Genomic DNA, 27,555 nt, shown 5'->3' with positions numbered 1-27,555 from the left:
TCGTGGAATACGCAATGCGCAGCTGTGACCACCGATTTCATAGAGACTAAGGTACCAACGCAAAGATAATCGGAACGAAGAAATATTGATAAGGAATGCGAGCTCTGCCGTATTGCTATAGTTACGCCATTTATTACGCGAAATTGGCCATTCGTACAGGACACAAGATAGCTAAGAACGACACACTGGATCGCGAAATGATGGCGCGAACTCATTTTAGGATAAGAACTTTGGCAGCACTTTTTAAGTATAAACTACACGGAGATTAATTTTGTGGGCGCTATTTATACCAAATTGAGTCAGTCGTGTGATAAAAAAGTAAGCAAACACTTTTCAGTTCAAAATTTTAGGAATTCTAAGTAACAATTTAAAGCTATGCAATAAAAAATCTTGTTAGTTTTGTACTCGGTACATTTTAAATAAATAAATGCAAGTCGCGATAGCTTCCGAGAAGTTTTAGGCCGAGCTTATCTTCCAATTTGTGTTGTGCTTCTTTTAATGTGTCCTACAAAATGGCAGAATTAGCCCTACATATTTTTACGCTGACCCCGAACGGCATCTGCAAGGCAGACGAGTTTTCAATTTCTAATTGAGAAAACTTTTTTCTTAACTTTTGATGTTACTCTGCCCGGGAGTTGAACCCATGACCCTCGGTGTGGTAGGCGGAGAATGCTACCACAACACCCCCGCAGCCGCCGCGATCCATTATAACTTGTGTAAATTTTTGTGTGAAAGTGCGTGCTAAAACTAAAACTTTATTCATAGCAAATATAAAGAGCTTATCAAGCGTTTATATTGACAAGTCCTAATAAGCCTATTCAATTAATAATTAAGTGGAAACTTTTAATCAGTTAAACAAACAAATTTGCTCTATTGATATAAGAAATTCAAGGTGTTTATGCATATTCCATCGAAATGAAATGAACACGGTTTTGACAAAACGTCCTTTTAATTGTTCAGTTATACACAAGTTTATAATGGCCGAATTTTAAATGAATAAATACAGAAAAATACTATAGGGTACACTTAATTAGTTGTATCTGTTTCCAAATTGCTAATTTGTATATTGTATTTTATGCTGACACAAAACCATAGTTGAGGGCAGTGCACTAAATTCTGAACAACAATATCGCTCGAACTTAAATATGCTGACATAATCAGGATCTTGTATTAATGAGACGTTAATTTGCTATGGATTTAAACGTCTATTCATCTTTCACATATTGGTAAAACTAGCCTATAACCACGTCCCAGTCCGCACGATATGCCAAGATATGATCTTGTTAAAAGTACCGAGACCGTCCAGAAAATAATGTTTAAATAGTCCTAACAAATGGCAAAATATTCAGAGTCGCGGAGATAAGCACACGGTGGTAAACAGAAGGAAGGATTTAGTTTTGTTCTTAAATAAAAAGAAAATAAAAAAAGCACTTCCTTCATATAAATGGACAAAAATCAGTGAAAAATGTGTGCTTATACAAAGACATATTCTTGCTGAACTTTGATATTAAAATTTTGACATAGACATTGTAAAAATATTTATGAGAGATAAAAATATAATACGAATTTTTAGAAATCAACAAAATTCAATTTTTGCGGTCAACTAGATCAAAAACACGTTTAGAAAAACCTCAATTCAAAATAAAGTCGCCTGAAAGAGGTGATTTTGATTCTCCATGAAGAAATAACGCCGTATTCGCTGTTGGCGAAATGATGCCAGAGGTTATTGTCATTTAAAAGAATTGAAAAGATTTTATGCTGAAGGAAAATCGCCAATCACTGACATATTTGGTTAGCAATATCTATGACTATTAGCGATTTTGAATCGCGGTGATGCAAATATGCCTCCCCATTTCCTCAGTAAAACTTGATAAGTGAAATATCATTGATTCAAAACTATTTTTTGCTAAGTTATAGCTTATTATTCTAGTCTACGACCCTTTTAAACTTGTTTTACATCTAAGTTGCCGTGGTTTTTAATCGATCCCGTCCATTTTTTCTAGAAATATTTTCTGCTATAAGAAAAATATGTGTACAAAATCTCTGTAGTGCTATTGGATATAGGTCGGTTTGCCAGTTCGTCGGTGTCTTTTGTTAAATGCAAATTTAATTTTCATAATTAAAGTTATGAATGGTTAGGTGAGTGAGTAGATAAACTGAAATTGTTGCATCCAACTTGGTCCGTTTTTGTTCTAAAATGGCATTGAGTATATACTTTTTTAATGTGAGAGTGAAAGTATGTACTATTTAAATGGAATAAAAAGATGAGTCACTCTATGATCCTAGTGGTAAAAAAACCAACTCTTGTATTACACTACCGCTGAACTATTGCTTTCTGATTGACTTCTGTACCCATTTTCCCTCCACGAGAGAAGTTTTTCAACTGAGCTCAAGGACGACAGGTTCATTGATCCCGATTTTTCAGCATATCGCTCAGGTCCTGAACTTATATATTTCGACTGTTGTCAAGGCAATAATATAGAACAAATCGAAGATGGACTCCTAACTGAATCAAGGTGAATCCATTAAACAAGAAGAGTTATATTGCGGGCATTCCTCCTCTTAGCAATATTGAAGAAGGATTTCGGAAAACATATCAGTACTATTGTGTGTCAGTTTTGAAATAAACCACATCACACATCAGTTAAAAAGCTGTAATCTAATATATAAAATTCTTCTGTCACGGTTTTAGAGGCTTAACTCCTCCGAAACGGCTGAACCGATTCTCATGAAATTTTGTGAGCATATTGGGTAGGTCTGAGAATCGGCCAACGTCTACCTTTTTCGCTACGTGCCTAGGGTCTTGAGATAAAAACGTGAACCCGGGTACCCCTAGAATGTGTTTTTACAATATGGATATCAAATGAAAGCTGTTGCTGAGTGCTATAGTACAGGATAATTTTCATACAACTGGGAGGCTAGGGTCTCGAGATATAGCCCAAAACGTGGACCCGGGTACCCCTAGAATGTGTTAATACAATATGGATATCAAATGAAAACTGTTGATGAGTGCTATAGTACAGGATAATTTTCATACCCCTGGGTGATTAGGGTCTCGAGATATAGGCCAAAACGTGGACCCGGGTTCCCCTAGAATGTGTTTGTACATTATGGGTATTAAATTGAAGCTGTTGATGTGTGCTTTAGTACAGAGTAAGTTTTATGCTGCTGGGTGACTAGGGTCTCGAGATGTAGGCCAAAACGTGGACCCGGATACACCTAGAATGTGTTTTTACATTATGGGTATTAAATTGAAGCTGTTGATGTGTGCTTTAGTACAGAGTAAGTTTTACACCGCTGGGTGACTACAGTCTCGAGATATAGGCCAAAACATGGACCCGGATACCCCAAGAATGCATACATTAGAAATGCAGACATTAAAGTTCATTGTGATATTCGATTTAATCGCATCAACCTGGAAAATCTGATAAACATGCATGCGAAGCCGAAAGAGAGACAAGAATTAATAATACCCACATTCTATTTACATACGTCCTATTCGATTCGAAATTTGGTATATAAATTTGCCTATATTAGTATTTACGATGCTTTTCATGCCGGGAAGTAGATCAGAGACGGACTGGGACTGGGATTAGGACTAGGACTGGGACTGAGACTCGGAGTGGGACGGGGACTGAGACTCGGAATGGGACTGGAATAAAACACATACCACCCTCTGGGACTGGCAATAAGATATGAAGAAGAAGGAGAAAAACTTGAGGGAAGAGAAAAGAGAGAAGGAAACTGAGAAAGAGATAGAATGAGACGAAGATGGAGATGAAGCGAAAAAGACGGAGGGAGGAGTGAATAAAAAGATTAGGTTAAATTGTTGAGGGGTAGGACAGAGTTAGATGGAAAAAGCTTATTAAAACATATGCAGATAGGACAAATTTAGGGCAGGACAACGTCTGCCGGGTCTGCTAGTCTAATATATAAAATTCTTGCGTCACGGTGTTAGAGGCTTAACTCCTTCGAAACGGCTGAACCGATTCTCATGAAATTTTGTGAGCATATTGGGTAGGTCTGAGAATCGGCCAACGTCTACCTTTTTTCGCTACGTGCCTAGGGTCTTGAGATAAAAACGTGAACCCGGGTACCCCTAGAATGTGTTTTTACAATATGGATATCAAATGAAAGCTGTTGATGAGTGCTATAGTACAGGCTAATTTTCATACAACTGGGAGGCTAGGGTCTCGATATATAGCCCAAAATGTGGACCCGGTTACCCCTAGATTGTGCTTATACAATATGGATATCAAATGAAAGCTGTTGATGAGTGCTATAGTACAGGCTAATTTTCGTACAACTGGGAGGCTAGGGTCTCGATATATAGCCCAAAATGTGGACCCGGTTACCCCTAGATTGTGCTTATACAATATGGATATCAAATGAAAGCTGTTGATGAGTGCTGTGGTACAGAATAATTTTCCTACAACTGGGAGGATAGGGTCTCGAGATATAGCCCAAAATGTGGACCCGGGTACCCCTAGATTGTGTTTATACAATATGGATATCAAATGAAAGCTGTTGATGAGTGCTAATTCCACAGTAATCATTCGTGAAACGATCGTCTAAAGCATTTAGTGACCCTTATGTAACAAAAGCACTTTTTACTACATTAGTTAGACCGATACTAGAATACGGATCAGTAGTCTAGAATCCGCGATATCAAGTCCATGCAAATAGACTAGAGTCAATACGGAAGCAATTTTTACTTTAAGAAATTTTCATTGGGACTCTGCGTATAATCTTCCACCTTATACTAGTCGGTTAAAGCTTATCAATCTTCCAACTCTCGCAAGTCGTAGAGAAATGCTAGGCATATTATTTATGACTAGGCTTCTGAATGGATTGATTTCTAGCCCTTTCTTTTGAACGAAGTAAACTTCAGTATCCCATAACCAGCATCAAAACAATACAAACCTCTTCTTTTGAGGCAGTGCAGAACTAATTTCGAATTAAATGAACTTTTCGGTGTTTGTGTCATGATTTTAATTCACAAAGTAGTATATGTATTATTTCCAACTGTTATGTATAATACTCAGCTGATCAGTTTTATTCTGTAGCTGAGCAGTTTTAGATCTCGACGCTTAACAAGCCTTCGCCTAGCAACAACTCGGCAAAAACAAAATACGTGCGTCATGCAGATACGCCCCTCGTGTCGGTTGGGCGGGATTTGGAGGGTACTAATCCGTTGGGTTATTAATAGCGCCGTATACAGGCAGCCATCCAAAAGCTAGCGCAAACGACCTAATACACCTGCTCTCTGTGTAAATCCAACAGCATTTGAGGCGGAGGCCTCTTCTCGCGTAGCATTACATATAACTTTTTGATAACTTTTTATAACAAATCGACACGTTCGCTGGTGAATCGATATATTTTCTATAGCAATTCGTTCATAAATTGATAACAAGCCGGTAAAAACATTAGTAACGCTCCGATAAATTTTGATAAAAAATCGATAACATTGTGATAACGTAATCGATAACCTTTCTGTAATAAATGGATAACACATCAATAGCGTTTACATAATCTATCGATAACTTTTCGTAAGAAACCCGATAGCCTTTTATAACAAGTCAACTAATTTGCGATAAGTATGACGCCTCCGATAATAAGTCGATAACTTGTCGTAGAAAATCGATACATTTTTAATAATAAATCGATAATTTTTGGAAACTAAATCGATAATTTTTCAAAACGAATTCGATTACTCTTCGAAATAAAATTGATAACTTTTCAATAACGTGTCGATAACTTTTTTAAAAACTATCGACAACATTACGATAACTTTTTGATTTTATATCGATAATTTTGCGAAAAATAATAATTCAATAACCAATAATAAATCGATAGCATTTGAATAAAGCATCGAGAACTCGTCTATACTTCGTCGATAACACATCTACATATATCAGCCCGATATCTCGTCGACGAGAAATGTACAGCATGTTCTACCCACAACGGACTAGAGGGCTCAGAATATACCCACGACCGGTATGCCTGTCGTACTAGGCGACTAAAATACGCAAATAATTAAAGGTTTTGTGTAGCGCAACGCTTTCAAAGAGGCGTCAGCGCAAGTTATAGCTACTCCAAGCCAATTGTTAACCTCACCTACACGTGGCGAATCCTGCTTTTTAGCAGATGAGGCTCTGGAGATCTTAAGTTCCTCATGGAGCTAAAGAGTGGGAGGTGGGATAATCTAGAAGGTTGGATGTGGTCATATTAAATCATACCTTAAAGGTGCTTGTCACTGGAACTTACCGAACCTATATTCGGCAAAGGGCCATCAACATTGATAACACTCCCCAACAACAACAACATTCCCATAACACTTCGATAATAACTGGTAACTCGCTTTATTCCCGCTTAAACATATGTAGAATAGCACTTCCAAATTATATTTGCACTACGTGGTCTTAACTGGGATTATAGTGTGCATTTGCCACCATACAGAAATAGGCTTCTCCTTATAAATCTGCCAACTTTAGATAATCGAAGAACTTTACTCGGGGTAATGTTCATTCACAAGCTCATTATGGGCGAGATCGACTCACCTGATCTTGTTAGTCGACTAAATTTTGCTGTTCCTGGTAGAACGTCTAGGCACTTTGTGCCTTTTTATTTACCACTTTGCCGACAAAATTTTGCCAAAAATAATCCACTGCGAAGCTGGTGTTCGCACTACAACAACTTGTATAACTGCATCAGTTTAGAATGTTCGTTTTCCGAGTTGCATAATTCAATACTGTCACGTCTGGCCTGATATTTTGTATTTCTTTCATATGTATGGTTGAATTTAACTATTTTTAATTGTAACATTAATGTTATGTTTTATATATCTTAGTAGTCGACCGCATTGTGTCTGTGTCGACTTTAATCCAAATAAATTAAAAATAAAAAAAGCCTATGCTTGTACTTACCTCACGTTTATAAGAAGTACTGTGAAGTATTTTAAGGAATTTAATAATGAAAGTTTGAAGAAAAAATCGAAAATGCTGCTCACCAACTTGTTTATTTACTTTGAAGCAACCAGACTTAACCATTGAGCACACAAACATAAATTTCAAGAGCATATTATATCTTCTCCGCTTGTCATTAATATTGATATCTATAGCATGAGCATGCAGCATGTATTATTTGCGGCATGCAACAATTGAAAACGGATTTAAGCTTAGTATTTTATTTTAAAATAAAAATAATAATATACATAAAATATTCTATTGAAGCTATGACATCAAAGCACTCTTCCGCTCTTAAACTAGATGCAATGTTGCTTGTTAACTTATGTATATACGCATGTTACATACATACGTTAGTAGCACTCTGCGGCCTGTGCCACACCACCTCTCCACTAGTCAACGATATGCGATTCAATGTGGTCTCTAATTGCAGCTTAGCCACTCATCAGTCACGCAATCATGCCACAACCACTCAGCAAACCTATTAATATTATTGTTGTTTGTTTACTAAAATTTGTTGATGTTCTTGTTTTTGCTCCTGTTGCTTTACTAAAGCTGATTTGTTGAGTTGTTAAATTGCATTAAAGAAATTTGTTACACAAAAGAATTTGTGGCATCTGCTAGATATTGCGCACATACATTCATACATACATAGTTACTGGCGCTTCTCAAGCTTTAAAGAAAATGTTAAAATGCCGCAGGGTATTTCTTTTTTTTATTATGTAATGCAAATAGATGTATTTATATTCTGTGAAGTAATGGTAGCGCATTTCATAAATTTTTAACCATTTTTTTGCAAGATTTATTTATGAATTAAACTGAACAAAATTTTAATGAAGCGTTGCTCAGTTGGTGTATTAAATCGCGGAAAGTTTATAAGATTAATAGACGTTAAGTACACGAAAACCTTTGGCAACAACTTTTATGAAATTCTATTAAATACCAATTTTAGACATAAAGTGGGTTGGTTGGTTACTGTGCCCTCCGAACACCCAAGATCCGAGCCCAAGTAGCGGAAGAAGCGCATTTTGATGCACATTTTTCCTGGAACAAATTTCTACTATTTTAGTATGGCTAGTCGGTACTCCGTTCGAACCATTTGCTGCGTACAATGAAACTGCTGATATGTTTAACAGAGCATTTAGTTACTTCCTCCAGTTCCGGCAGTATATAACTGACCATAGCACTGGACCACGAATTTCAATTTTTTCTCTTTACCAGAAACGCCGTTATGAAATTCGTATGTAAAATCACCCCCTGATTTCGAAAATTGAGTTCATTTTTGATTCTATAGTACCGTTTTTGAGATATTTGCAATTTACCGTTATTCGAAAAAACCAAAAGGATTGCTCCTTTTAATTACGTATATCTCACGAACGGGTCAAGCATTTGCAAAAGGGTTTACAGAATAGGAAAACGATAAAATTTGCTATAAATGCATCATACATTGTTTTTTGCTCAACCAGATAGTTTTCGAGATATTAGCTTATCATTTCAGATTTTTGTTTTTTTTTTTTATGAAAAAATATGAAAAAAATTACTTTCCAAAACCACAACCTTTTTACCAGATATTTTTTCTTTGCGTAAAGCTCTGTTTAATTAGAAAAAAGATAAGCTATCATAGAAGAAAATCGATGCAAAACTACGTAAGTTATAAGCGATCAAATAAAAATACCCAGGTTGCGCAACAGCAATGTATGTATACATACATATATAAAAGGTATAAAGTGCAAATGTGATATTATCCGGATAAACGAATAACACCATAACAATGATAATACTTTTTCTTTAAATAAATCAAATAGTACTTTTAATACTCGAATTGTTTTATAGTAGGTAGAGTGGTTGCATCGAAAGGAAGAGTGGTTGGGTTCGAAACCTGCTGTAGGCATGTAGTTATAAACATGTATTTCCGTCACTTATGGGTAAGTATGCAGGTAGATTTTCAAAATTATAAGACACAGAAAATTTGTAAAGCCTACATCTAAAGCAGGTAGTATTTTCATTTCCCGGCTTCGTATAAAAAGGAACCTTTCCGTCTAGGTAAGATTTGATTTTTTCAATTTTATTCTTGTTCCGAGTATAAATATGAGTTAATGCGCCTTGAAACTTCATAACATCTGCAAGGCTCGCCGGAGATAGTTCAGTTTATAAGTCAAATTTCAAAACCGTGATTTATTAAAAAAAAATAAAATGAGTAAAACGACGCGAGAATTTGAGTGTAATAACGATCCAGATATGTTCTGTTTCATGTGTGGCCAATATACTATCATAAGGCGACGTCGAGTGTTCTCATATCATATGAAAACTTTATACTCCAAGTATTTTGGCATTGAGCCTAACAATGCTGAAAAACCATGGACACCGAGCACTTTGTGTACATCGTGTCGAGTAGAATTGATTCAGTCGGAATCAGGACAACAAATAAAATTTGATACACCAATGATATAGAGAGAACCTACTTGCCATTCAATAGAGTGTTATATTTGTCAAACAAAAGTACTTGGCGTTGGAAGATCAAGAAGAGAAACCTATGCCAGCGTACCTACAGTGACATTGCCAGTACTACATTCAACGGCAGTTGCGGATCCAGTTCCATTGTCAACAGCAATATCTGAGTGCGGGGAATCAAGTTGTACTGAATTTCGCATGGGAAACGAGAGAAACGTTCTGTGAAAAGCACAACTTAATGATTGGATAAGAGATTTGGAACTATCCAAGGAAAAGGCCGAGATCCACACTTCTCGTATGCAACAATATAAATTTGTGTCATCTGATGTTAAGGTGATATATTGTAGAACTCGTCACGAACCATTTTCCACTATACCAAGAAAGACAGTATATGCTACTGCAACGACAGTCCTGGTTTGTTCAAAGAGTTTGGTCAAACATATGATTCAAAAGAGTGGCGATTGTTCATAGACAGCAATAAACTGAGTTTGAAGGCTGTATTATTGTATATTGGTAACAAAAAGCCTTCTATCCCGATCGCACATTCAGTAAATACAAAGGAAACCTACGAGCAAATGCAAAAACTACTCAAATTTATCAAATATGAAGAGCATGATTGGAAAATGTGTTCTGATCTCAAAGTCGTTGCAATACTATGCGGTCTACAAAGTGGCTACACCAAGCACTGCTGCTTCCTCTGTAAGTGGGATAGCCGAGCTCGTAAGGACCACTACGTCAGAAAGGATTGGCCGGAAAGAGTCGAGTTTACCTGTGGTGTGGATAACATCAAATACACCCTTCTTGTCAAGAAAGAGAAAATCATACTTCCACCCTTACACATCAAGCTCGGTATCATTAAAAACTTTGTTAAGGCTTTGGACAAAGAAGGCGAAGCATTCGACTATTTGAAAACAATTTTTCCAAATATTTCTCAAGCCAAGATAAAGGAAGGTATTTTTGTTGGACCACAAATAAAAAAGTTGATCAACAATAATCAATTCAAAGGACTACTCTCATCAGTTGAGGCAGCAGCGTGGGAATCGTTTGAAAAGGTCGTTGCTTCTTTTCTCGGGAGACACAAAAGCCCTAACTAAGAGCAGATAGTGAACGATTTAATCAATAATTATGCGAAAATGGGTAAATATTAAAGGCTTATTAAAATTAATTTCCAAAATTCTATAACTTGTTTACCTAACTAATATTTTCTTTCCAGGCGTATATATGTCTTTAAAAATTCACTTTCTGCACTCATATTTGAGCTTTTTTCCGGCAAATCTTGGCGACGAAAGTGACGAACATGGCGAAAGGTTTCATCAGCAAATGAAATTAATTGAGAATCGATATCAAGGATTCTGGGACGTCGCAATGATGGGTGATTACTGCTGGTTACTCATAAGAGAAACCGATCCTAAACTGAATAAGCGTCAAAGTAGAACACATAATTATTTCGACTAAATAGTAAAATCAAATTAAGATAAAGATTGTTAGAATATAGTATAAACATAAATATATTTAAAAAAAAAGTTAAAAATATGGGTAAATTCATTCATAAATTGAACTTTTAACTAATAGAAACAGAGCATAGCTAGATATTTCACTCTTCTTTATATCATACATACGTTTTGAGGTATACGTTGAAATTGCGCAACCTGGGTATTTTTATTTGATCGCTTATAACTTACACAGTTTTGCATCGATTTTCTTCGATGATAGCTTATTTTTTTCTAATTAAACAGAACTTTACGTAAATAAAAAATATCTGGAGAAAAAGTTGTGGTTTTGGAATGCTGCCCTCGCAAAGAGTAATTTTTTTCATATTTTTTTATAAAAAATACAAAAATCTGAAATGATAAGCTAATATCTCGAAAACTATCTGGTTGAGCAAAAAACAATGTATAATGCATTTATAGCAAATTTTACTGCCTTTCCCATTCTGTATTTTTTTTGCAATTGCTTGACCCCTTCGTGAGATATACGTAATAAAGGGAGTCATCTTTTTGGTTTTTTCGAATAACGGTAAATTGCAAATATCTCAAAAACGGTATCATAGAATCCAAAATGAACTCGATTTTCGAAATCAGGGGGTGGTTTTACTTACGAATTTCATAACGGCGTCTCTGGTAAATTTTGGCCGTCGACCAGTGTAGTTAGAAACCTAGTGCTGTAGCTCTTGCAAGTGATCTCCATTCTCTCGAAATGCAAGCAAAGCCCCCAGTGTCCTGTGATTTTTGCAGTGATTTAAAAAATTTTTCTTCTTGCCTTATTTAGTAGCTCCTCTGTTCTCCTGCTATCGTTATTCCGCCAGGTTTGCTTGGTTTTCTTACAGAATTCTGAGGAGTACCAGTTGGAGATTGCTAGCTCCACCTGCTTTTTATGTTTTTTAATTTTTATTAATGTTAATGAATGATGTATCCCGACTGCCTCTTCTACCTCCAGCAGTGCCCCTGCCCTTCCACATTCGTCTGCGTTCTCCTTGCTTTCAATGTTCCTGTGGCCACGTTCCCATATAGGAGTTACATTTGCGAAGTAAGCTGCAGCTTGAAGCGGCCTCGTGCAGCTGCTGACGGTCTAAGACGCAGTGATGGGGGATTTGGGCGCCATTCGCGCTACTTGGCTATCGGAGTAAATACACATATCGCGCCATTAACCAAGTGCTCCGGTAGACGGACTGACAGCGAGGCAGAAGACACCCGCTCTCTCACACTGCAGTCTATTTTGCAACCGTCGGTGAGTGAACAGCGAAATTGCGTCGTTTCTTGGTATCATGTCGCTCCCCAGTCCCCTCTTGAAGGGAATTTAACGTTATGGCACCTGCCAAAACTCGCCATCTAAATTTGAATAAGACTTTAAAATTCTGAGAACCGAAATTCCATAAAATCGTTCACTATCTCTGGATTGACATTAACTTATTAAACTTACTTAACCGTTTACCACACAATACATAAATAATATACCATCAGGTTCGCTGTGCAGCTGATGCGCCTAATAAAATGCAACATTTTTAACTGTTGCATTACGCTTCGATTTTACGCGCCAAAAACTATGCAAAATGCACATTCCTCGAAATGCAATTAGTCAGCATATGTACGCTTACGGCGTTATTATGTATAACGCATAGCGACGCGAGGAGTCACTTTCACCCAAGTGAAACCAAATTCGTATCATATAAGAGCATTCATTCACTTCAGTGACTCTCGGTGAATATCGGTTACTGCAGGTCATTGTCTTACGTTTTTCCGTATTATATAGCGACGCAAAGTGTCACGAACACTTATTTTTGCTGTCAAAATATTCACTAGCTTCTGGGTCGCGTTTGCTTCATTCACTTCGCTTCTTCCTCGTTGTCGTTTTTTTATCACTTTTGAGTAAAAACTGAAGAATATTAACATTTCGTGAGAAAAATTATTGATATATTCCATAGACAGCCGATAAAGGTTATATTTAGAGCTTCGTTCAATTTGGATACATATTTCGTCAAATTTTACAGGAATAAAAAAAGCGAAAACTATAAAAATTATAGCCAGGTACCCAAACTGTTATTTCTTTTGTAATAAAAGTCCTTCAGAAAAAATTATTGGTGGTATGGACTAGAAGGTTCAATTTGATCATATTAAATCGTTCCCGAGATGGTCGAGCTTGTACCTTAATGTTTCTTGTTACCGGAAAATACCATCAACATCGATAACGCTCCCCGAAACCTTCGGAGAGTTTCTTTATCGCTACAACAGCAACAAGAATGAAATTAAATGCTAACCAAACGGTTTCTGTTGAATAACCAGAAACCTGGGCATACCAACAGACAGCTGATTGATGAGGCTATACCGCCCAGGGGCTTAAGGGGTAATCTCCGTAAACATTACGAGGAAATACGGCACCTGAGGACACACCCGTATAAAGCAAAAAAGCCCAAACATATCCTCAGTGATATCCACAAACAAGCGTCGGACCTCTATGCCAGGGATTGCCCGACAAATCCGGTACTCAAAGAAAAATTCCCAGAACTAGCAGAGGAGGAACTGACTCTCCCTAGGGAAATGCGCGTCACTCTAGCTAAACTTCGATCTGGGTACTACAACAGGTTAAACTACCTATCCAGAATCAACCCCGACATACAACTTGAAAGAACATTGAAGGAATTTTAAAATAAAATTCGAACATAAAATATTGAAAAAAAAAATTTTGAAATTTGGTAATACTCTAGAACAGGGGTCGACTATTAATACGCGTCAAAAAATATCGTGAGAGGTGTCAAACGAATATAAAAATATTAACTCGTTCACAATTTATTAACGAAAAACCGAAAAATTAACCCGGGTCCCTCCGAAACTGGGGGTGGCATCCATAGTATTTTTGCGCAGAATACCTTTCTGCGTTGGCGGTCTTCGACCGCGCTTATAAAAAATTACTCTGGCCGATCCACCAATGGGGTGGGATCAAAATTAAATGCGTGCAAAATTCCTTTTTTACACAAACTTTTTTTCAGTGCGCAACATTACAGCAACTACATAAAATTGCCAACTTCAACTGCGAATATACACATCTTTTGACGCCTCTCTCTATATTTTTGGACGCGTATTAGCAGTCGACCTCTGTTCTGGACTTTTACCAGAAATTTTGTTTGTCGTAAAAAAGGTCAGCTTTTATATTATGAGAAAGAACAGGTCAACGTTACAAACAGTGTAGCGTTAACAACTGCAAAGAGGCTGTGCCTAGGGAAGCTTGAGCGCAGCTCATACGGCCATAGTGGTATGAACTTCAAGGCGCATGGTACCAAAATTGCAGCTGCAGTGCAAGACCGCAACAAAATCCTCAAATCGATTGCCGGCCGTACTTGGGAAAAAGATAAAGAAACATACACAATTCAACCGCAATTGAAAAGTAAACAAGCAACTGGTTTTAAAAACATTAACAATCAGACAATAGATATTGCGATTTACACTGTTTTCTTTTTTTACAATTGTCAGGTGTTTCGCTGCAATATTGCCAGCTCGTTGGAACGAAGTTATTCCGAAAAAATTGCACTGCAAAGTTTTCCGAAATAAGAAAAGTAATAAGTGGCTATACTGGCTACGTATTGGGCTTGAAAGTCTCAGTGAATACGTGGTGAATACGTAGTGACTACGTAAGAGGACAAACGCGAAACGTAAGAAGTTATAAAATACGAATTCTGGGTGAATGTGAATGTGAGTGAATGCGACGCAAACATTCACGGTGACATACATAATACGGGCCTTAAGCGGCAATTACCCACCGACGTGTGCCGTACGTACGGACGTTTGTCGTACGAAACACGTTTGACCGAGCCCTCAAGCCCATAGGAATCAATGTGTGCGTCTGTGTACATGTACATAACATATTTGTGTGTGTATTGTTTACAGATAAGCACTGTTGCCATTGACCATTTTGCATGCATGCTTATGGAAACATCAACTTTTTCCAATTTAATTTTTGATGTTGTAAAAGGCTAGAAATAATATTAAATAATTTATAATCTGCACTTTTACATAATTATTTCGAATTATTTTCACAATTTTTCAAACTTTAATTAGGTGTTTTTGCATAAAACTGCAAACTGTCAAAAATTAGCGCACTCTGTCCAGTGAGAGAGCGATCAGCTGACACGTTCTTACGGAAAAAATCAAAATTGTTTTGATTTCTACGTTCCTGGCTACGTACGTACGGGCGTTGCACGTCGGTGAGTTTTCGTTTACATTGCACACTCATAAGATAGGTCGTGTCAGCTGACACGTTTTTGGTGTGTACGTTCGTGAGTAACTGCCGCATTAGAGTGTGATAAACATTTTGCCGTAGCAAATTATAGTTGCCAACTTAATCCATTTGAATCAAAAATGGTGCATTTTGTTTGAAATTAATCTGCTAATCCGTCATTATCTGGCCAATTTTTGGAAGTATCAAATACTATGTACAAAAATTTTACATACACTACGATAAGCGAAGGCTGCTGCTTACAGCGGTTCCTCTTCTGAATTTTGCTTGCGCACGGGTCAGAGCCAAACAGTAACGTGGATAGGGGATGCCAATCAGCAGCTTTTTCTTAGTCCTCCGATGTTTGCTATCAGCCTGCTTAGCCGCGATATCTTTTTAGATGCCTTATCTTAGTCGTACGTTGAATTTGTGTTGAATATGTGAAGTTATGTTTCCACAGAAAGTTTTAAAGCTAACTTCTAAAGGTATATGCTTTAATACCTGGAGTATCGACTCTGTTTTTTCCACTGCAAGCGGCTAGACAGCCACTCCGGATTGAGCTTTATGTGTGCTTTTTCCTTGCTATGTTGCCTTAGCGATTGCCCACTATATGTGACCTGGTCTATGAAAAGGTGGCTTATGACTCAAAAAAAGTTTTCCACTTTTTTTCTGGTTTCGATAGTTTTTGAGACGCTCTTTCACGTGGTGAACACTAGAAAGTCCTAACTTGCTTAGAAGTGTACTAAAAATTTAGAGAAAGAAGAGCACAAATGAAAGACGATGAAGCCTTTGGTTCCTTCGACGCCACTTTGGTGGCTGGTGAAGCATCCTCAGATTTTTCTGATAGCATTTTTTTCGATGGCAATGGAGCTAAAATATCGGTCAGAAACTGGTTTGTGCTTTGCCTTTTGGGCTTGACTGTTCATAATGCAAAAGAAAAACTAATAAGAAACTGAAGAAATGCATTGTTTATATTTAACAGCTGTTTCTCGCAATTTCTTTTTTGAGTCATAAGCCACCTTTTCATAGACCGGGTCACATATAGGTGATGGTGAATTCGGGTCCCTTTTTCCCTTGCCAATTAACACTACATGCTGCTATTTTCATGGTTCCGGGAATAATCTGTTCCTTGGATATCTAATCTTGCTTAAAACTATTAAGTGGTTTTAAAAGTAGTTTGATAGTGCGCCCTTCCTCGAGGGGGAGGAGGACCGAAAAGTCGGAATAGCTCTGACGGTTAGGTTTTTAGCCTGCCATTTATATGAAATACACAAATTATTATGCGAAAAATATTAAATTGAATATCATAAAAAAATCTGTTTGTTATTTTTGTTACGAAAAAAAAAAATTAATTAAAAAAGTGAGAGCAGTAAGAATTTTAAAATTTTTTCAAATCTCCTTTTCCTCTCACGGGCTTAACCATCTAATATTTTAGTCATGAAAAAAATCAAAATTTTTTTGTTTGATGATATAAGAAAAAAAAAGTTTTTGTAAAAACTCGAAAATTCGCGAAAGTTTTTCGAAATTTTGCCTTAGTTTTTTCTGAATTTTTTTGAGTATGCAGTTTTGTAGAACAGTAAATTTTTTCTCACAAACTAAAAATTAAAGGTGATTACAAATTTGCATTGATTTTTAAAATTTTTTTTTCATTAAGGTGTTTTAGATTTTCTTCCAAAAAAATAGCAGAACCGGCTCACGTTATACTACGTTGGTCTATATCTATAATTTTTGAGAAGTTTTTACCTCTTACTCTTCCTCTCTTCCCCTTTTCCTTATCCTTTTATTCACTTCTCCCTCGGTCTTTCTCTTTCTCTGCGTCCCTTTCCCCTTCTCCATCTTTTCCCTCACTTCTTTTCCACTCCATCCAGCCCTATCTCTCTATCTTCGTCTTGCTCTATCTTTTATTAGTGCAATTCTGCTTCCCTCTATTCTCTTGAATGAGATCTGTGGAGTGGTTTTGGAGTCCACAAGTTGCTTACTAACACACATCCTTCTTTATATATATAGATTAAGCTATGCTCCCTTCGTATGGAAAAGCTATAAAACTTCTTTCAGAAAAAAGATTGTCAAAAATCAATGCGATTTTTAAAAAACCTTTTACTTGTATTTTGTTAGACTAAAATTGGTTGTGCTACAAAAACATATACTTGAAAAAATTCAGAAAACTCCAAATAGAAAGCTAGAAATTTTCGAATATTTTTAAAAAAGTTTTTGAGATTGGTTTGCATATTTTCAGTTACAAAATTCTGGTTTTTCTTAAATTAATGAAATTGCCAGTGCTTAATTTTGTTCGCACAACGGTGTTCCGTAACGGCATAAACTAATCGAGATAGATATAGACTTTTATATATCAAAATGATCTGGGCGAAAATAGAAATTCATTTAGCCAAGCAAGTCCGTCCGTCTGTATGTCCGCGAACACGATAACTTGAGTAAATTTTGAGGTATCTTAATGAAATTTGGTACGTAAATTCCTGGGCACTCAACTCAGATCGCTATTTAAAATGAACGAAATCGGAATATAACCACGACCACTTTTTCGATATCGAAAATTTCGAAAAACCGAAAAAGTGCAATAATTCATTCCCAAAGACGGACAAAGCGATGAAACTTGGCAGGTGGATTGACCTTATAACGCAGATTAGAAAATTATTAAAATTATTAAAATTGTGGACAATGGACGTGGCATCCGCCCACTTTTAATAGGAGGTAATTTACAAATTTTGCAAGCTGTAATTTGTCAGTCGTTGAAGATATCATGATGAAATTTGGCGGGGACGTTACTCCTTTTACTATATGTACGCCTAATAAAAATTAGCAAAATCGGAGAAGGACCACGCCCACTTTTAAAAAAAAATTTTTTAAAATAAAATTTTTACAAAAAATTTAATACCTTTACAGTATATAAGTAAATTATGTCAACATTCAACTCCAGTAATGATATGGTGCAAAAAAATACAAAAATAAAAGAAAATTATAAAATAGGCGTGGATACGCCCTTTTTCATTTAATTTGTCTAGAATACTTTTAATGCCAGAAGTCTAACAAAAATTCAACAATCCTTGTGAAATTTGGTAAGGGCGTAGCTTCTATGGCGGTAACTGTTTTCTACGATATCGAAAATTAAAAAAAATTGAAAAACAAGCAAGGAAGGTTAAGTTAGGGTGTAACCGAACTTTACATACTCAGTTGAGAGCTATGGTGACAACATAAGGGTAAATAAACATGTAGGAAAATGAACCGAGGGTAACCCTGGAATGTGTTTGTATGACATGCGTATCAAATGAAAGGCATTAAAGAGTATTTTATGAGGGAGTGGGCCATAGTTCTATAGGTGGACGCCATTTAGGGATATAGCCATAAAGGTGGATCAGCATTGACTCTAGAATTTTTTTGTACGATATGGGTATCAAATGAAAGGTGGTGATGAGTATCTTAAAAGGAAGTGATTCTTAGTTCCATAGGTAGACGCCGTTGCGAGATATCGCCATAAAGGTGGACCAGGGGTGACTCTATAATGCGTTTGTACGATGTATGTGTCAAATTAAAGGTATTAATGAGGGTTTTAAAAGGGAGCGGTGGTAGTTGTATATGTTAAGGCGCTTTAAAGATATCGACCAAAATGTGGACCAGGGTGACCCAGAACATACCGCTAATTTATTTATATATGTAACACCACGAACAGTATTCTTGCCAAGATTTCAAGGGTTTTTTGTTCGCCCTGCAGAACTTTTTCATTTTCTTCTACTTAATATGGTAGGTGCCACACCCATTTTACAAAGTTTTTTCTAAAGTTATATTTTGCGTCAATAAACCAATTCAATTACCATGTTTCATCCCTTTTTTCGTATTTGGTATAGAATTATGTCATTTTTTTATTTTTCGTAATTTTCGATATCGAAAAAGTGGGCGTGGTCATTGTCGGATTTCGCCCACTTTTTACACCAATACAAAGTGAGTTCAGATAAGTACGTGAACTGAGTTTAGTAAAGATATATCGATTTTTGCTCAAGTTATCGTTGTAACGGCTGAGCGGAAGGACAAACGGTCGACTGTGTATAAAAACAGCGCGCAGCTTCAACCGATTTCGCCCTTTTTAACAGACATAAGTTATCGTCCTAGTGTCTAAGCCCCTACCAAATTTCACAAGGATTGGCAAATTTTTGTTCAACTTATGGCATTAAAAGTATTCTAGACAAATTAAATGAAAAAGGGCGGAGCCACGCCCATTTTGAAATTTTCTTTTCCTTTTGTATTTTGTTGCACCATATCATAATTGGAGTTGAATGTTGACATAATTTACTTATATACCGTAAAGATATTAACTTTTTTTTTAAATTTGACTTTAAAAAAAAATTTTTTTTAAAAGTGGGTGTGGTCGTTCTCCGATTTTGCTAATTTTTAGTAAGAATACATATAGTAATAGGAGTAACATTCCTGCCAAATTTCATCATGATATCTTCAACGACTGCCAAATTACAGCTTGCAAAACTTCTAATTACCTTTTTTTTAAAAGTGGGTGGTGCCACGCCTATTGTCTAAAATTTTACTAATTTTCTATTCTGCGTCATAAGTTAAACTCACCTACTAAGTTTCATCGCTTTATCCGTCTTTGGGAAGGAATTATCGCACTTTTTCGGTTTTTCGAAATTTTCGATATCGAAAAAGTGGGCGTGGTTATAGTCCGATATCGTTCATTTTAAATAGCGATCTGAGATGAGTGCTCAGGAACCCACATACCAAATTTCATCAAGATACCTCAAAATTTACTCAAGTTATCGTGTTAACGGACAGACGGACGGACGGACGGGCATGGCTCAATCAAATTTTTTTTCGATCCTGATGATTTTGATATATGGAAGTCTATATATATCTCGATTCCTTTATACCTGTACAACCAACCGCTATCCAATCAAAGTTAATATACTCTGTGAGCTCTGCTCAACTGAGTATAAAAATTGTATAATTCTATACAAAATACGACAAAAGGGATGGAACATTGCAATTGGATTGGTTTGTTGACGCAAAATATAACCTTAGAAAAAACTTTGTAAAATAGGTACCATATTAAGTGAAGAAAATAAAAAAGTTCTGCAGGGCGAAATCAAAAGCCCTTGGAATCATGGGAGGAATACAGATGATGTTCTGGGTCACCCTGGTCCATATTTTGATCGATATCTCGAAAACGCTTTCACATATACAACTAAGGGCTACTCCCTTTTAAAACCCTCATTAATACCTTTAATTTGATACCCATATCGTAAAAACACATTCTAGAGGCACCCCTGGTCCACCTTTATGGCGATATTCCGAAATGGCGTCCATCTATAGAACTATGGCCCACTTCCTCTTAAAATACTCTTTAATACCTTCCATTTGATACCCATGTCATACAAACACATTCCAGGGTTACCCTAGGTTCATTTTTCTAAATATTGATTTTCCCTTATTTTGTCTCCAAAGCTCTCATCTGAGTATGTAATGTTCGGTTACACCCGAACTTAGCCTTCCTTACTTGTTTTCTTGTATATTTTTCTTTGGTATCCTGCTTCCAATACCCTTAAAATGCACGTACAACATTTGCACGAGCATTCAATATCATTGTAGCCAATGCCCAATTTACTTAATTAGGAACAAATCAATTCCCAAACGGATTGTCGCTGTGAGCTGTGATTTGATTGCCATTTCCGTCACAGGCGTTCTTCGTGCCTCCTGCAATTAATTCCTTGATTGACTTTGATCACAACATAGAATCGCACGTGCACACAAAGTTAATACAAATTTCAAATGTCAACTCAAATTACTACAAAGACTATCTGTGTCGCTAACTCTGTGCTATATATCGCCATGAAATACTACACTGTACATACTTATGTACATATAATGCCAGGGGATATTTTGTCGCTCTTATGCCGGCATTGTAAAAATATTAATCAATGCCAAAACCTGCAAATTGAAGTCTATCGATTGCTGATATGTAAATTTCAGACAAAGTTTGAGGTAAAGTGAATAGTTAAGTAAACGAATTTGAGATGTTGTAAATGGAAGGAAGAGGAAAATGTTGTAAATTTCCTATTTAATATCTAGTTTGTTGGATTATTTCCTTTAAGTCATTTCAGTTTCCTTTTTCAGTGTAGAACCAAATACAGCCTTGATTAAATGAAGTGTAAGAAGTGTAATCAGAGGTCATTGAGAAGTACTGAACATTAATTCAAAACCCAGATGTGAAGACATCCCAATAAACATTTTTGTTCAGTCTCAATTTGGTACCAATTTCACACAAAGGGTTAATGAAATAATTAGTCCAGTATTTCACATAGAACCCCTTATTGAACTCAATCTTGCATACAAAATAAAAGTTTTTAATTATCTCATTATTGCTTTATGACACATACTTAATATGAATTTTCCCCACTTCTCAAATAGAAAAACGTCATTACAGCCTTTCCTCATAGTGTACATTTGTGACTCTAAACTCTGTGCATTCGACGAAATAGAACCGAAGGCCTTGAGGAGTGCTATCGATGCTGATGGTCCTTTGCCGGATGCAGATCCAGTACGTTGCGGTAACAAGCACCATCAAAGTACTAGCCCGAGCATCTAGAGAACGATTTGGTATGACCACATGAAATCTTCTAGGCCATACCACCCTCCCACCCCTGGATCCATGACGAACTTGGGGTTGCCAGTGTCTCGGCTGCTAAAGAAACAGGATTCGCCACGGGTAGGTGAGGTTGGCAATTAGACTGGAGAAGCTATATATTGCGCTGGCAACCCCTTGAGTCCATTTGGTATTTTAGTCATCTCTTACGACAGGCATACCTGCCGCGGGTATATTCTAAGCCTCCTAACCCGCTTTTTATCTTCGCAATATTTTTTCGTAGGATACGAACAATCCATGCACCTTGCAAGACAAATCGAGTCCTTCGTATATGTTCTTTATTTAACCTCAATCCCTACTGCAGGGCGGAAATTTCCACTGTGAGCAATGTAATCATGCAAAGATTGTATGGAAGGAGATCACAACGCTTTTCGATACGAGAATTATGTTTAGTTCCGGCACCTACCAACTCAACCGTTTGTTCCCCATAAACAAATGGAGATCTTAAGCCTAATCCACATTGAATCGGTAAATACCTTCACTAGATCTCAGAAGAAAGCATACTATCAGGGCAGACACAAGTCACTATGGCCCAACTTCCATCTAGGTACTTTAAGAGGTTTAACTCTAACTTGTCCCAATGTGTCCCCACATGACAACAACCATTTTACCTATTGTAGTGTAGAACCTACACTTCATATGGCCTATCCTTTTGGAAACTGCTAGTTTTCTTGGACTCCCGTTAGATAAATTTTATGACAATTTGTGAGTGGTCGCAGCTATTGAATGGGACGAAGCTCTGTTAACACAACAACAACAACAGGATTTACAACGCTAAGCCTCAACTTAATCTCTTTTAAAGCTCAAGAGCTAAGATTTTCCACTAGCCTGAAATATTGGTAGTTCTTTTGGCACCTTAGAGAAATTAAAAGTTAACTTCACAGTAGAGAGTTAGAGAGGACTATGGCGCTCGGTGTGCCGGAAAAATAATGTTGTATTGCAATCGAAAAATATCGGCACGTGAAATCTGACATCTGTCCTATGACCTTCTTCGACAGCAACTATGCGTTTTTTTTTCACAAGAGAAGAAGATCCAAAAGCCCGGCACTGCTGTGTAGCTCGTACGGGCTCTAAGATTATTATATATAGTGACATATGGATATGGCGATTAAGCACGGCGTTTCTTTATTTTGTGGTCAATTCATAATGGCATGCCTATTACTTAACAACATAGGTCCTGAGCTGCACTTCTGCGTAGCTCCTAGCACTCTAAGATTATTGTATATAGTCACCTCTTTAGTGGATAGAATTTATTTGGCCTGGAGCCAGAACCGACAGTTTTTCGATCGAAGAGTCGGCCAAATCAAAAAACTGAGAGGCCCGAAAGAGTGGCAACAAATTCGTAATTTCGTAGAAACCACCCTCGAAGCAGAAAAGCGGGACGTGGACGCAGGAACAACAGAAGGCTATTAAAAAACGATAAATATGAAACGCCACCCTGATGTTATGCGAAAGCAGTCCCGAGATGGTGTCACATAGGGTGGCTGCAATCATAGTGCATTAGTCAATTGCCATCCAAAACTGCAAAAAAAAAGCCTGGGAAACTTCGAAAGTATTCCAACTCAACAGAATATTCGATGAGATTCTCCAAGTTACTCTTAAAACCCAACCGTCGTTTTTTTACAAAACATTTCATTGCCTCATTTCTGAGATGCAGAATCAGAAACGTTCAAAAGCGCTAGTCGGTTCTACAGGGAGTTATTCATCCGAACATCTATAAAATTTACCTTGCATACTTGCAGGCGCACCTAATATCTTTCGAAGACTCGTTGATTGACACCATTGAAACTCGACACAGAGGTTTCTTTCACTTTTATTAATACTTGTTCTTTGCTGAGCTATGATCGCTTTAAAGTTTTAAAAATGTATCATGTCTAGGCTAAATTTAACTAACATTTCTGCTTGCCGTAATCAGTTTCAACAAATAAACTTTCGGTCTTTTCATTTCAGCATCGATTCATGTCAATCACTAAGCCACTGTAAATATTTGCGTTCAACACATACAACTGCATAGACATGTTTACAATGCACTCACGTAATTAAATAAAAAACCAAGGCTACGGCTAAACAAATTAACGTAAAAGGAAAAGTACGACGTATGCGCCTAAATGTATGCAACGCAACGCGCAACGCAACTTGCTAAAACAATAACAATGGCATGCAGCGTACAAAAGCAACCAGCACAACCGCAACAACATAGTGCATCAGCATCGGCAACAGTATTACCAACTGTAACAGCAACAACACCACCCCCTAATACCAATATGGCAGTGACGGCAATGGCGTCAGTCAGCAATAACAACGCCAACAGCAACCATAACAACAGCAAAATTGTTGGCGAAACAGGGAGTAGTGTAGGTGGAGGAGCAGGCGCCGGAAGCAATAGCGGCAGCAATAGCAGCATGAGTGGCAGTGGTATTGGTATTTTAGCAACAGCTTTGACTGACATAACCGCCAAACCGCTGACACCAAGACCACGTGGATCATTACCCAATGACGCAAGCCAACCGCCACGTATGGAATTTCAATGGCCACCCATACCGGTTAGCACGCATACAAACAATTTACGCTTGAATATGATGAATCAGAATCCAAAGGACTTGCACACAGCGCGACTGATGATCGAAGAGCTGCGTACGAAGGTGCGTTGTCAGGCAGAGCATATTATGAGATGGAGGAAAGCTTATGCACAACAGGTGAGTTAAATGTGCTTAGTTACCCAACTAAGAATAATTATACGTTAAACTTGTCTCGCCTTCCTAAACAGATACAACAACATTACCGCATACAAAAGGAGAAGACAGATCAGATGAGTACGCTGACCTCACAACTTCTACTACTAGAGTCACGTTTGAAGCGCAAGCAAAAGCAAATATCGAGTTTACTTAGCCATCGTGAAATCACAATACAGCGACAACAAAAAATTATTGATACACTTTCCCATCGGCTTTCGGATCATGGACTAAATGCGATTGAAGCAAATTTCACCACAGAGCTGGATTCGTTAAATGACTCCGACTCGGCTGTGGTACTGGAAGAAATCGATTCGGATAGCAGTCATATACCAATTGGTATACGACGTCGCAGCAGTGGTGGTGGTATTGGTTCTGGCAGCGGACAGAGCGGCGGTGATGGCATCACCATTGTGCGTTCTATTTCGGATGCTATTGAGACCAATTTAAATAAATATGCAGGCGCACGACGTAACAATTGTTTTTTGCGGCGTCCAGAAATCTTAGAGACTGTTTACTCGGTAGAGGAAGACCCCGAGCCGACATCTGATTTAGCAGAGAAACGTGATAAATTCCGTAATCGTTCGGAAAAAGCGTTGAGTTCAAGCTCAACCGAAGGGCAAATTGATAATAATGCCGCGCATGCGCCAACCACAGAAGCTGTAGCGCATCCCATGATACAACATGCGAGTAGCACACCACTGGGGCGCACAAAGGAAAATTTGCGCATCGCACCATCCTTACCGCAACGTCAATCTAGCATATCGCAATCAATAAAATCGCCGATATCCGATGGTTATACGGCGTACAGCGTTAAGGTGCCGCAACTGTGTACTACACCTGCCACACCCAGTCATGAGAAGCACAACAATTCTTTGGCAAGTGCCGACATTGATGGCAATACGACTACGGGTGGCGTTAAAACGCAGGTCACCAACTATAATCGCGTAATGTCAAATCATCGCTCGGTGACTAAACCAAAGGATGTGAAATATAAACGCATTAATAAAGCAAAATCGAAAAGTCTTGAAGAGTTGCGTGGTCGTTTAAAAAACATGGTAGAACGTGGTGGAAGCACGGCAGCAAATTTAGATTCAGCAACTGGTGGCAGCACGCCATATAAACATGGTGTTAAGCAACAGACTGCACAGTCATACGCGTGACAATGGCCAACGTATGGCGGTTCAACCGCTACGCTTGTTGTTATAGCAGCCACAGCGCCAATTGCTTCCTTCGATGCGGACATGGATGATTATGCCGTTGAGGATGAATGTGAATGTATGCAAGTGAGCACGGTAATACAACAACAACAACAAAAGCAGCAGGCGCATGAAGAGAAAGATGATCAACACATACAGCAGCTCGTCACAGAGCGTGAACAGGAGCACGATATAGAAGCGGAAGAGCAAAACGTTACAAGAGAATCCAATTTAAGTATTTCAGAAGAGCACTTGCGTACACATTCATTCTCACCACTAAAACATTCCGTACCCAAACGTTCGTTAACGCTCCCACGTATACTCGTGCCACAGCGTGCGCTCGGCATGAGTGGTGGCAATGAGGCTGGTTCTAGGCGCAGTAGCAGTGGACGTAGCGGTTTCTAGCAACTAAAGAAATTTTTTATACGAAATTGTGATAAAACCTAAATATACCGATTTTTGCTCTCTATCGCTCTCTCTTAGCTAGCACAGTTGCATTCTCATCTTACATATTCCTTAATAGTTCTTACAACTTGCTTGACTCCTTTTTTGACTTTTGTAACAAATGTTTCCTGTTTTGATTAATTAATTAATAATATTTTTTAATTAGCATTTATGTTTAGATAGTTATTAGTTATACCTTCATGCATTTACTAATAAATATAGTTTTAAATTTTTCTTACTTTAGATTAAATCAGTTCCAATGATTTTCCACTCCTAAGCATCAGTTTTTTAAGTTCGCGAAATTAAACTTTATTTAAAAATTATGTTTTGTTTTTTATTTGGTTAATTTTAAAAAAGTTTGCTTTTAAATTTTATTAAATTTGCTGCAGCCAGAGTTCCCATTCAATATATCTTTGAAATTTTAAAAACACGTCAAAATCAACAAAACCAATATTACAAGCGCCTAAAAGTATACAACGTAAATTAGCCGTCATATAACCCTCATATTGTCAGAAGTGACAGATTACATATGACAACATGAAAAGCATGTCACCAAGAGTTACGTGCAATATTTTTCGGTGATAGATTCCTAACAACAAAAAAACTGCAGAAGGCACAAGGTTTTAGGGAAAAAAGTAAAATTAGAATACCGTAAAACTGAGAAAAGTGAAACTTTAAAGAAACAATTTACGCCAAATTAATTGACAGAAGCATCTACATCTCTTTGTCGATTTTAAGACAACGCTGAAAAGGCCGTTGAAGCATTCAAAAACAAAATTTGTCCACGCCGAACCCAATGTCAGCCTGGATATCGAATTGAGAATTACTTTAGTCGCTTAGTGCTACTTTGGAATAAACAGGCAATGAAAAAGTAACGTCAACGAATACCAAATCATGCTGCGTAATGGCCCGAACACATTCGACTTTTGCGCTGTTTGCCGCTGGCGTCACTATGGAGGAACGCACGTTGCAATTTTCTTGCCACAATGAACGCACAAAAACTCATTTTTTATTTTCTTTCACTTAAAACATTGTGCAAATAAAAATAAAATATATTATTTTTATATTGAAGAAAATTAGTTAAAAATATTGTGGATAAGACAAGTGGCATATCTTCTGCATAGATGTCAAATTTACAAATATAATGGATCACCCTCGGCGGCCACCGTGGTGTGATGGTAGCGTGCTCCGCCTATCACACCGTATGCCCTGGGTTCAACTCCCGGGCAAAGCAACATCAAAATTTTAGAAACAAAATTTTTCAATTAGAAGAAAATTTTTCTAAGCGGGGTCGCCCCTCGGCAGTGTCTGGCAAGCGCTCCGATTGTATTTCTGCCATGAAAAGCTCTCAGTGAAAACTCATCTGCCTTGCAGATGCCGTTTGGAGTCGGCATAAA

The 27,555-nt window shown here is 37.4% G+C and overlaps 1 protein-coding gene across 7 annotated transcripts in view; it reads left to right on the top strand.

Annotated features, from left to right (window-relative positions):
• LOC137239718 (uncharacterized) overlaps window positions 1-25,678 on the top strand; it is a 442,599-nt gene extending 416,921 nt beyond the window's left edge. For all 7 annotated transcript variants that reach the window (XM_067765334.1, XM_067765331.1, XM_067765330.1 and 4 more), the window contains 2 exons: window positions 23,734-24,479; window positions 24,551-25,678. In XM_067765334.1, coding sequence (XP_067621435.1) covers window positions 23,892-24,479; window positions 24,551-25,678 — 1,716 coding nt within the window. In that variant the 5' untranslated portion in view covers window positions 23,734-23,891. The remainder of the gene's footprint in view (window positions 1-23,733; window positions 24,480-24,550) is intronic.
• The last annotated feature ends 1,877 nt before the right edge of the window (window positions 25,679-27,555 follow it).

The sequence above is a fragment of the Eurosta solidaginis genome, chromosome 2 (genome assembly GCF_040869045.1).
Source record: "Eurosta solidaginis isolate ZX-2024a chromosome 2, ASM4086904v1, whole genome shotgun sequence".
Lineage (NCBI taxonomy): Eukaryota > Metazoa > Arthropoda > Insecta > Diptera > Tephritidae > Eurosta > Eurosta solidaginis.
The sequence above is the reverse complement of the archived record's forward strand: the minus strand, read 5'-3'. Positions and strand labels throughout refer to the sequence as shown.